Source organism: Theropithecus gelada, chromosome 6, assembly GCF_003255815.1.
Source record: "Theropithecus gelada isolate Dixy chromosome 6, Tgel_1.0, whole genome shotgun sequence".
NCBI classification, from domain to species: domain Eukaryota; kingdom Metazoa; phylum Chordata; class Mammalia; order Primates; family Cercopithecidae; genus Theropithecus; species Theropithecus gelada.
Window position 1 is genome coordinate 72,038,209 of NC_037673.1, and position 12,230 is coordinate 72,050,438.

The window sequence follows — 12,230 nt, forward strand, 5'->3', positions numbered from 1 at the left end:
ACTCCTCTGTGGATTGACTGCAGAAAGAGGTTTGTTTGTTTTTTTCTTTATTAAATCCATGGAAGTGCCTAGTGTTCTTGATGGAAACGTTGAGTGATTTGCCTTGTAATCATAAAATCTTATTTTAGGGCCTTTTCATTTCTCATACAAAAATGAAAGGAGATAAATATTAGCAAATAGGTAACTCAACTTCCTGATCTTGTATTCTTCAGGACTGAAGCATATCACATAGCCCTTTGCAAGGAGAGCTAAATCATGGGACTAAGGCAAAGATGTTGAAGCACGAGGGAACACTCAATAACCCAGCCCTAGCCCCTCATGCCATCTGGAAACCATGAATTCAGTAAACTCAGGCTCTCGCTGCAGGATCTGCCTAGACTGTAGCCATAAAATATGTCAGCCTTGGCACTGGCAGCTTTGATGACTATCAGTTAGGCAGACAGGAGCTTTTGTGCTACCCCATTCTCTTTGTCTGCCAGCTAATGTACAACCCTAGTTCCTCATTAATTTAGGATTGGAAAGATGTCCTGAGTATTTGATTTCAACTTTCCAGTTATAAGTATTTTTTCCATGGCCACCTCTGCCGTCCACACCAGGTCTGAGTTACATGCCCATGCCATGTGTGCTGCAGCTCCTGACACAGTCTGTCTTGCACATGCCACAGTGTATTGTAAAGCAGGCAGGCACCATATGGGCCTCTATGCCCCATACCCAGTTAATGGTGCAGAGTCTGATCCATAGTAGGTACTTGGGGAATAGCTGTTGGTTAAAGGAATGAATGACAATAGTTTCACATTAGCCAAAGGATTCCATACCTTTTCTTGCCTTCTGTGCTTTATTTGGTACGTACTCAATATGCTGAGTGTGACACTCTTCCTCTAAGAATGGTGCTCAAGCCTCCTGCAGAACCACCTAATGGGTGTGTGTAAAAACTGGATTCCTGGGTCCCACCCCAGACTAGTGAGTCAGGCAGAATCTCTTGACCCAGGAAGCAGTACTCTTAATAACTCACCTGCAGGTGATTCTTTTCTTCTGTGCTTCTAAGGTTTGAGTTGAGAACCACTGCTCTAATAGATGAATAAACATTAATATAACAAATTGCAATACAATTGTAGGGAAGGAAGATAAAGGTGTACCACAATAGAAATACATATAGGGTAGAATTCATTCATCCATACAACACTTGTCAAGACCCATCGCATGTCAGGCACTATTCTAGGCACTAGCGGCAGAATAGTGAGCCAAGCAGGCAAGGGCTTGGTTTCGTGGTGGTGGGGAGGCGGACTAAGTGAATTTATAGCTGTGAATTGTGATAAGCGTCTGAAGGAAGACACGAAAGCTAATGTTATGGGTAGATAGCAACGGCCAGCAGATGGGCTTCTCTGAGGGGGAGTTTACTCTGAGGATGGAAGAGTGAGAAGAAAGTCATCTGTGTGCACTCAGCGGTGGGCATCAGGAAGAACTGTACAAAGAGAGGGAGCTCATTTGTGAGAGACTTGCCACAAGGAGGGAAAGAGCTTGGCCATAGTGGAGTGGTTGAAAGGGACGGTGGTGGAAGATGACGCCAGGAAGAGCAGAGATGAGATTGCACAGCCATGCAGTCCCCATGGAGCACCTGAGATTTCATGCTACGTTGAGGGGACAGCAATCAGAAGCCTTGTGATGCCATATGGTGCAGTTTCTGCTTCAGAAAGATCAGTTGCTGCTATACAGAGAACAAACCAGAAAGAGGATGAGGGGGACAGAGTCCAGGGAGGGGATAATTCAGTCCAGGTGGCAGTGGCCTGCACAGACAAGAAGTGAACTACTTCAACAGGGAAAACCAAGGGTGGATCCTGAAAAGGAAATAGAAATGGGTGGAGGGTCATGAGGAGAAGACAACTGGGTGGACAGTGGGAGATGACCAAGGAGGAGGGAGCAGTCTTGTCCATTCTAAGTGGGTTGTTGGGTGGTGAAAGGCCAGGAAGGTTTCCATGGTGGGGGCTTGAGAGGTTAGAAAGTGGTCCCAGGCAGACTGGGGCAGGCAAGAGAAAGAGGAGTGGACGGAAGGGCCTTCCTTGGGGAGGTTTCAGTCTGACAAGGTTCAAAGATAGTACTCTGAACAGCACCTTGATAATTGCAGGTTTATAATAAATTCTTGTCAAATATGTAGGTGTGCCTTAGATAGGGAAGGCATGCACACAGTGGCTAGCAGTGTGAACTGTAGAATCAAAATACTTCAGAGTGTAGCTTCGCCATTAACTTTGGCTCTCTGAGCCGCGGTTTCCTCACCTGTGAAGTGGGAATACAGATTGAGTATCCCTAATCCAAAAATCCAAGGTGCTCCAATTGACGTGACACTCAAAGGAAATGCTCCTTGGAGCATTTTGGATTTTGGATTTTGGGATTGGGGGTGCTCAGTCAGTATGTCTAATGCAAATATTCCAGAATTTGTAAAAATCAGAAACTTGAAACACTTCTAATGCCAAACATTTCAGATAAGGGATCCTCAACGTAATAGCAACGGTATCTGCCTTTGTAGAGATATTGTGAGGAACAAAATGATCCATGCAGGGCACTTGGCATGGTGCCTGACAGACATGAGCATCTAATGAATATTGGAGGCAGTGTTTGTTCTAAAGTACTTGAGCAGTAAAATAAACATAATATTTGGACTTGAAGTACAAATATTATGTGGTTCTGCAAGGGAGTCTTAACCTTGAGCCTGACTAGTTAGGTCAACTCAAGCATCTTACTGACTTGTGCCCTCAGTTTCCTCATCTGTAAAATAAGCAAATTTGGATAATGTTATTGGTTTCTAAAGTACCTCCTGGTTTTAAAATGTTTTGATTCCAGTGCATAGGATGTTAGCATCCAATGATGACAACGTAGTTCCTCATCTATGCAGTTTAAACTAGATGAACCATGTTTGCTGGTGTAATAGCTCAGCAGTGGAAAAACAACATATACTTCCTGGTCCAATACCTGAAAGAAATCAGGTGTGTGGATAACAGCAACCCTTGGCTAAATCTGACTGTAGACATGTCACCTCATCTAATAGTAATATACAGGACTGGAGTGGGAAGAAAAGACTTGTTAAAGATGATTATCGTGGACTGAGGTTATTTCAAGCCTATTTAGAAGACCATTTTCATTCTAAGTGAAGCAAACTCAGTAGACTGACAACGTTATTGCTGCAATTCGCTAACCAAAGTGTGTTTCTTAAGTATGCCAACATGAATCATAGGGTTCTGAAGTCAGCATTCTCAGGTAGTTTAAAAGGATGAAAGATTTGAAATCTGTCATTTCATTTGTTGCAGAAATATGACCAAGATAACCACCCTTTTCTTCAGTGCCTCTTAACATGAAGCACTGAACATTTTTCTGACCTTAAATGTAAATGAAAGTTCCAAGCCTAATCTTGTAGTGTAATAATTATAATAACTAATATTTACTGCATTCTTAGGTGCACTTTGCAACTAAATACCTTCCATATATTCTCAGTTTAATCTCTGCAACTCAAAGAAGCATTTTGTGGCTCAGGAACCAAGGTTCAGAAAGATTTGTATCTTTCCTGAGATACTTTGCTAACAAGACCACTAAATACATGGGTGTCTTTGTTATATGATTTGGGATTGTTGGAGCCCACCAGTTTTGGAAACCAGAAACCCTCTGTGGTCAAACAAGATTAGGTTTATTTAACTTGTTGGGCAAGAAAAATGCATACCCATATTGCCACAGGGAAGAGAAATGAGTAGATTTGGTCTTGTGCTGGATGATTCTAGTAGGGATTTAGGGAAGCAAGAGCCCATTTTATTTTGGGTGTTGTCAGGAAGTGGGATCAATTTGGTGTCTTGGTAATTTTTATCTAAGAGGTGGGAAGATTGAATAGGAACTTAGTCATCAGTAAAGAAAGCAGGGTAGCTCATATTAATTGGAAGAGGGGGACATTATTTTGTGGCACAGAGGGTTCTCATACCTGTCTTGGTTCAGACTCCATTGTGGATTGTTTCTATCTTGTTCTTCCATGGTCACAGATTGACCTCGTCTGAAAATTATTTGCATAAACAAATTTTTGCTGAGTTATCAACACTCAAACAGTATGGCCTGACCTGTCAAATCTCTGGACTTTGTTTATTCCTTTTCCTTCTTCCCTTCCTTCAACTCTCCCTTCCTCTACCCACTTCATTAGTAGCTAATTTTTGCCTTCCGAAGAATAATCAAACAATCTAGGTCCTGCATTCTTCTCTGGTAGAGTGTTAGCATAGGGAAGTTTTCAGATCCGGAGGGATGTAGTCTTGAATCCCATGTCAGCCACTTGACAACTACTTGACTTTAGGCAAATCACATCATCTTTTTGGCCTATCTTTCCACATCTTTAAAAAATAGGAATTTATTCCATTGTGTGAATGCACCAGAGTTTATTTAATCTTATTCACCCACTAAAGGACATTTCCATTATTCCCAGTCTGAGTCTGTTAAAATAAAGCTGTTATGAACACTGGAAAAAAAGTAGGAATGATAATTACCTTTCAGGGTGTTTTGAAAATTAGGGATAATTTACATAAAGTGATTGGAACACATGGTTCAATCACAAATAGTGGCCACCGTTAAAAAGGCATAAACATTTGTCAAATGTTAATTTGTTTATACTCTATAATTTCTAACAGCAATGAAAATACTTTTTATATAACACACTATTAGATTGTGGAAAGTAACAGAAGGTGGGAAGAGCCAAACTTTCTGAGTGTGATTATCTACTACTGAATGTTAGTTATATGGTAAAACTTGCTATAGTTATTGTTTTATATATTTATTAAAAAGTATAATAAATAGATGACATTGTGCTATGCATTTAACTAGTGAAAAACACAAGATCATTTTAAAGTTCTTAATGGTTCATTCCTGATAAACTTTTATGAGCTACAGGCAAGAATGCTATACTTATAGACTGTGCAGAAGGAATGACTATCTGATGAGGGCTATAAAGAAGAAATGGAAGATATGCAAAAACTATTTTTATTGTAGGGGTAGGAAAAGATCTTGTTAAATATTTCTGCTAAAGATTTGCTTCTTATATACAAGGCCAAGATCAGGGTTAAATCAGAAGAATCAATACTAAAATTAGTTCTGAATTGTAGGATGGTTTATGTTTTGTTTTTCTCTTTGTATTTTGCTACATTTTCCAGGTTTTCTGCAGAAATATTATATTCATGATTAGAATTTAAAAATGTAGTCTTCTAAAAATCCTGTCTTTTTCTGAAGTGGCTAGGTCTCTCAGCCATGGTTGTCAAAATCTGGACACCATACGTGTGTGTATGTGTGTACACACCCACGCCTGTGTACATGTGTCTCATCAAACATCCTTAAGCATGTGCTAGACATTAAACAGTCTTGGAGATTCTAGTTCAGAATTTACCTCAATTGTGTGAATTATGGAAATTCATGGTTCATCACAGATGGTTGGGATGTTGCCAAGATACAGTCTAGCCTCCTTTCGTGTGTCTCTGTTTTATGTGAACATTAATAACTCTGTTCCAGGAGAAATACAATTAAAAAGCATCCTGTACATGGAAAAAGTTATTACAAATGACTCACTTTTTGTGTGGTTCCTTCTCTCCTTTTTTCCCTCGTATCCTCATGTTAGAAGTCCGGCCTTCATTTTCGACACACAGATAATACTGTCCAGTGGTTAAGAGCGATGGAGTCTATTGGTCTACCCAAGGTAAGCCTTCACACACTGGAACCTGAACTGGAAAGGCAAAGAGGTAGTACGCAAACACCTCTTTATGAGCAGTGACTTTGGAGACTGGGTTATGTTAATGTAGAAATGAGAAATGTGAGAACTAAAAAATATGGAAAGACCTATCCAAAGTAACATATGGCAAGAACTCAGAATGAGGGATGTGCACAGTTTGAGAGTAGCCAGGTAAAAGTGTGTACAAAATAAAGGCAGAGTAAGCTATAGCTGGTAGATAGTTGAGCTATCTAAAATAGCCAACTCCCTTTCTTGTATTGCTATTTATACATAAAGATTCTGAGTCTCAGCCAGTTGTGGTGGCTCATACCTGTAATCCCAGCACTTTGGGAGGCTAAGGTGAGAGAATCACTTGAGGCCAGGAGTTTGAAACCAGCCTGGGCAACATGGCAAAACCCTGTCTCTATTTAAAAAAAAGAAAGAAATCTCGTTGTATTAGTATATATTTTATTACTGTAATTATTATAAATTTTTTTTTGTAAATTATTGTTATTATTATTTCGAGACAGAGTCTGGCTCTGTCGCCCAGTCTGGATTGCAGTGACTTAATCTCGGCTCACTACCACCTCCACCTCTCACGTTCAAGTGATTCTCCTACCTCAGCCTCCTGAGTAGCTGGGACCACGGGCAAGTAGCTGCTCCACGCCCAGCTAATTTTTGTTTTTGTTTTTGTTTTTGTTTCTGTAGAGACAAGGTTTTGCCATGTCGGTCAGGCTGGTCTCAGATTCCTGAGCTCAAGCGATCTGTCCGCCATGGCATCCCAAAAGTGCTGGGATTACAGGGATGAGCTACCATGCCTGGCCTATAAATTATTATTATAAATCATTATATCACTTGTAAAGGCTAGGGGGTTATAGCTCTTACTCCTAAAATAGATCTCCTAAATATAATTTACTCAGCAAACAGTCAGTGCTTGTTAAATTCGAAGAGCAGGCATCCTAAAGTCTGTGAGAGAATTAGGCAAGGGAAGGAAATGAGGAAATAATTACATTTGATAAAAATTGTAGAACTATTTTTTAAACTTGTTATTTTGAAATAATTATAGAATCACAGGAAGTTGTAGAAATAGTACTTTTATGTGTATCCTTCATTCAGCTTTCCCCTGCTGGCGACATCTAACTGCAGTACATGTTAAACTGACGTTGGTGTATTAATGTAAACTTGACTACAGACCTTCTTCCATTTTCACCATTTCACATGCAATTGTTTGTGTGAGTGGGCTTGTGTGTGCATGTATGTGTGATTCTGTGCAGTTTTATCCCATGAATAGATTTGTGTAACCACCACCACAATCAAGACACAGACCCACAGAAGAGTGGTCCTTCTGATTGCATCCCTCCCCCAGCCCTGTTCCCTGGCAACCACTAATATGTTCTCTGTCTCTATAGTTTTGGCATTTTGAGCACAATATATAAGTGTAATCATATAGCAGGTATCCTTTGAATCACATTGTTCCACTCTGTATATGGCTCTTGAGACCCATCTGGGTCAATAGTTTGCTCCTATATGTTGCTTAGTATGTGCAGCTATTTTTATTTTATTTTATTTTATTTTTTGAGACAGTCTCACTCTGTCACCTAAGCTGGGGTGCGGTGGTGCAATCTTGGCTCACTGCAACCTCCGCCTCCCAGGTTCAAGTGATTCTTCTGTCTCAGCCTCCCAAGTAGCTGGGGTTACAGGTGGGCACCACCACACCTGGCTATTTTTTGTATTTTTAGTAGAGACAGGGTTTCTGCATGATGGCCAGGCTGGTCTCGAACTCCTGACTTCAGGTGGTTTGCCCTCCTCAGCCTCCCAAAGTGCTGGGATTACAGGCATGGGCCACCATGCCTGGCCTGTACAGCTATTTTTTTTAAATTATTTAGGAGTGGTCTCGCTGGAGGTCAAGAGGATAAGCTACTGACTTATGAAGACCTCTGTTGTGCCAGGTGTGCAATGAAAAACACCCACCACCACAGAAACAGAAGATTCCTTAAATGTAATTTATTAATGCCTATTTTTAATATAATTATGTTCATATCTGTTTTAGGTCAGTCTCATTTTATCTTGAAATGATCAATGTTTAAATTTTGTTCTGCCATTTTTAATCAAACTATTTTGTCTTCTCCTAAAATGCCCAGAACGTTAAATGCTGTTTCCTTCTAGGAACTGGCTGTAATACATAATTCATGTTTCTGGATTGTGATTTAGCAACTACTAACTAGAGACTGGGTGATAAACAGATTAATAAAAAAGGAATTTAAACAGAATTGTTTTGTATAAGGCAACATCAAATTCAGATCATTTCATTAGATTTGATAGATCTGATGTAAACCTTTTCAAATTGTGTGTATTTAGGGCTAAACAAATGGTGTTATGTAGCAGGTTTTATTTTAACGTTGGTTTTTATTATGAAGTCATTGATATATTGCATTGCAGGGGCAAGAGACTGTATACTAAGTTGACTTTGATGTATCATATTTAACTAGTATCCTTTCATTTATCAATAGTAAGTGCTTACTCTGTGCTCAGTATCATGCTAGATGCCGGAAATACAATGCTGCATAAAACATTCTGGTGAACGATAAATTGATCTCATCTCCTTGCTGAAGGAAGATATTTATAATGGCTTTCCAGGAGAAATATAAATATAAAAGGTTCTTGTTTAAAGAAAAGGGAAGAGGCAATTGTAGTTGTTCTCTGCTTACATAGAGAACTTTAAACCGGTAATACTCTTTCTTGTTGTTTTTTGAGACAGAGTCTTGCTCTGTCGCCCAGGCTGTACTGCAGTGGTGCCATTTCGGCTCACTGCAAGCTTCGCCTCCTGGGTTCAAGTGATTCTCCTGCCTCGGCCACCCAAGTAGCTGGGACTATAGGTGTGCTCCACCATGCCCAGCTTTTTTTTTTTTTTTTTTTAATTTTTAGTAGAGACGGGAGTTTCACCATGTTGGTCAGGCTGGTCTTGAACTCCTGACCTTAGGTGATCTACCTGCCTCTGCCTCCCAAAGCACCACCATGCCCAGCTAATATTCTTCTGAATTTAGGGATCCTCTTCTCATTGACACTTTAGTAGCAAATGTGTTAAAGGAAAAGTGGAAAAGCTTTTTAAATTTCTTAGGCTACTGCCATTTCTTTAAGTACTTAGTAATTATACATTTTGTAGCTCAAGTAACTTTGCTGCTTTCTTTTCTCAGCTTTTCTCAATGACCAACAGGAAATCGCACTTGAGTATCAAGTGCTACCATATGATACATGATTTTAGTTTTTGATGTCAGTTTTTATAAAATATTTACTTAAAGTAAATAATATCTAAATGATTATCTTAATTTTAAAAGCCTCAAGCTTAATTATTTTTTGTGTGTTCTTAGGAACAGAGAAATTTGGTGCCTCACTCTGAAATCTGTTTCTTTTGTTGATTTGTTTGTTCATTGTTTTGTTTTGAGACGGAGTTTTATTCTTGTCGCCCAGGCTGGAGTGCAGTGGCACGTGCTTGGCTCACTGCAACCTCCACCTGCTGGGTTCAAGCAATTCTCCTGCCTCAGCCTCCCAAGAAGCTGGGATTACAGTCATGCACCACCATGCCTGGCTAATGTTGGCTAGGCTGGTTTTGAACTCCTGACCTCAGGTGATCCGCCCACGTCAGCCTCCCAAAGTGCTGGGATTACAGGCATGAGCCACTGGACCTGACCTGAAATCTGTTTCTTATCAGGCTGTTAGTTTCAAGTTTAAGAAAAAGAGTATGAAATAGTATGTATGATAAACCCCCGTGACACACATTTACCTATGTAACAAACCTCCACATGTACCCCAAACCTAAAATAGAACATTTTAGAAGAAAAAGAGTGTGAAGGTATATTCAAAACTTTGATGTTCAGACCTTTCAGTCTAGTGATTTCATATTTAGATGATTATCCAAAATAATCAGATGCTCAGAAAATACAGAAATATTCATCATGGTGGCTTATAATAGGGAAAAATTAGAAGCAAAACAAATGTTCAACCATGGATAACTGTCTAAGCTATGGTTCAAAAATATAAAAGAATCATATACATCTATTAAAAATAATCTTATAGAATAATGAAGGGGATGGGAAATAGTTGTGTTCTGTTAAGTGTTTTAAACAGGTTTACACTAAGTACAATTTTGTTTTCACATGCACACATATATATAAACCTAAAAAAATCAGAGACATACAGAAAAAAAGACCAGAAGAAAAATAGGGACAAAATTGCTAATAGTGACAATCTGGGAGGTGTGGTCATAGGTGTTTTTCCTTCACACCTTATATACTTTCCAGATTTTATTTGGTGAAAATGTATTACTTTAAACAGATTTTTTTAAATGTGTATGTGTTGTATATGCCTGTATACATGTGTACAGAGCACATATGACAAGATTTTAACAATGCAATAAAGTGGATAATAAAAAGGACACCCTTCTCAGGCCCATGGGACCTCTGGGAAGTCAGGAGTGTGAAGGCTATAGGAGGCAGAGCCCACATGTGCTCACATGCCTGTGAAATGAAACACTGCCACTAACACTGAGGACACAGCCTTCTTGGAGTAGCTGGCTGGGGACCCCACTATCCTCCTGTGGACCACTCTTAGGCGTGCTGTCAGGCAGGGGTCCAGATAGGGTGATTGGTCTATCTACAGCAAGATGAAGCAATGGCGGAGAGGTTCCTCTATATTTAAATAATTATAGGATAGCAAGGACAATCAAAATAGGATCATTTTGGGAAGTTAAAATACTTGTGAGAAGCAAAACATATAATAAACATTGTTTCTTTTGTTTTCCAGATATTTTATCCAGAAACAACAGATGTCTATGATCGGAAAAACATACCAAGAATGATATATTGCATTCACGCACTGAGGTAGGGGGAAAATGCAGCTAAAAGGAGCTCGAAAAAGTAGATTTAAATAAAACTAAAATTTCCATTTTAAAAGAGGTTTTAAGTTACTTTAATAGTTTGAAGAACTTTTTATTAGATTCCATTGTTTTGGATTTGCTAACAAAATTAAAATAATGGTCACATATAAGTAGTCTTTGAACTTGAAAAATGTTTTTCTGATTTTTAAATCTAACTCAAATTAGGAAACCAGAAAATGAATGAAACCTATTAAATATAATAAAGAGAGAATTTAGGTTGAAACGTCTAGAAATCCAACTGTAATGTACTACTATATTCTTGAGTTATGACCTAGTTTACAAATATAATGCGGATATATCAAATCAGCAGCTTTAATAGTCATTATAATTTTGGTTTAATGAGTTAAAATTATAATTTAGTTCAATTCTTATAGATTAAGAAAATATAATGGTAAGAATACTTTCTTTTGATCTTTTGTTCAATAGAATTTGTACCCTAAGGATAAAGAAGAAACATAGTAGTTGGTGTAAATTAGTCAAATCAAGACACATTCATTATTTTAAAGCAGTTGTTCAATAACTTGAATTTTGAAAATGCTGAAATTCTGCTAGTTCACAGATTACATTTTATCTTATTGGCCTGGAAGAAATTTGATTTTTAGATGGTAACAAAGATTATTCTAAAAATCCAGTTTGTGGCTATTGTCTTGAGTGTACACAGGTAATGGTTTTGGAAGACTTCATGACTGATTACATTTTAAATTGCTTTCAGAACATCTGCCTTGTGTTTTTATCACTAGAAGTCATTTTCCTGGCAGAGTCCTCTGCCTAGAGGTTTACATTGACTTCTTCCTGGCTCTTTTCCTCTCCAAAGGAAAATGCTTCTACAATAATTCATGGTGGTGTTGGCTTTCTAGAGAAGAAATTTGATTATGTCATGTAATTTGACTTTTTCTCCTAGTCAGTACTTACGGGATTGCTTTGGAAGATGACAGTTGCTAGAAATACAGACCAAGTGTAGGTGACTTTGCTATGGATTTTTTTATTCTAATAACTTAGAACAACTGGTTAAAAAAAGAAAACAACGATAAAAACAAACCTACTTCAATGCTGCCTTCTCAGATGTGGCTAGAGTATCATTGTGCCACAGGTTTTCTAGAAGCTGCTTGTGCAAAAGTGCTTATGTTGAGGAATATTTTCAACCTCTGTTGCCCAATATTCTTTATTAAATATTTTTCAGATCTTAGAATGATCACTTAACACTGTAGTTAGTACTGGGTCTGTGACCTGCTAAGCCAGCCACCACTAGTTAATGCCATTGCTATATGTGTGCATCATAGTGCTAATCTCTAGTTCTGTCACATGCTCATGGGCTATCTTGTGTAAGTTTCAACTGATTTTCTGAAGTAGACAACTGGGACATTCATGTTAAGGAACTTATAAACAAATGGTATGCTAAGTTCCTTTCTGGTGATATCATGGTTCTCCTAAAGGAGCTATATAGAGCTACACTTAGACTTACATGAGTGTTTGCCATGGTTTTAACAATGGCTTGAATGGCTTGGTAAACAAAGAAAAAAACAACTTTTTGTTTATTATTGCCAATTGTGTACAAATATTGATGTGACATTTTCCAGGACT

At 38.5% G+C, this 12,230-nt stretch overlaps 1 protein-coding gene across 2 annotated transcripts in view; it reads left to right on the forward strand.

Moving 5' to 3' along the window:
• IQGAP2 (IQ motif containing GTPase activating protein 2) overlaps nt 1-12,230 on the forward strand; it is a 310,751-nt gene that overhangs the window by 164,414 nt on the left and 134,107 nt on the right. For both annotated transcript variants that reach the window (XM_025387819.1, XM_025387820.1), the window contains 2 exons: nt 5,627-5,704; nt 10,517-10,593. In XM_025387819.1, coding sequence (XP_025243604.1) covers nt 5,627-5,704; nt 10,517-10,593 — 155 coding nt within the window. The remainder of the gene's footprint in view (nt 1-5,626; nt 5,705-10,516; nt 10,594-12,230) is intronic.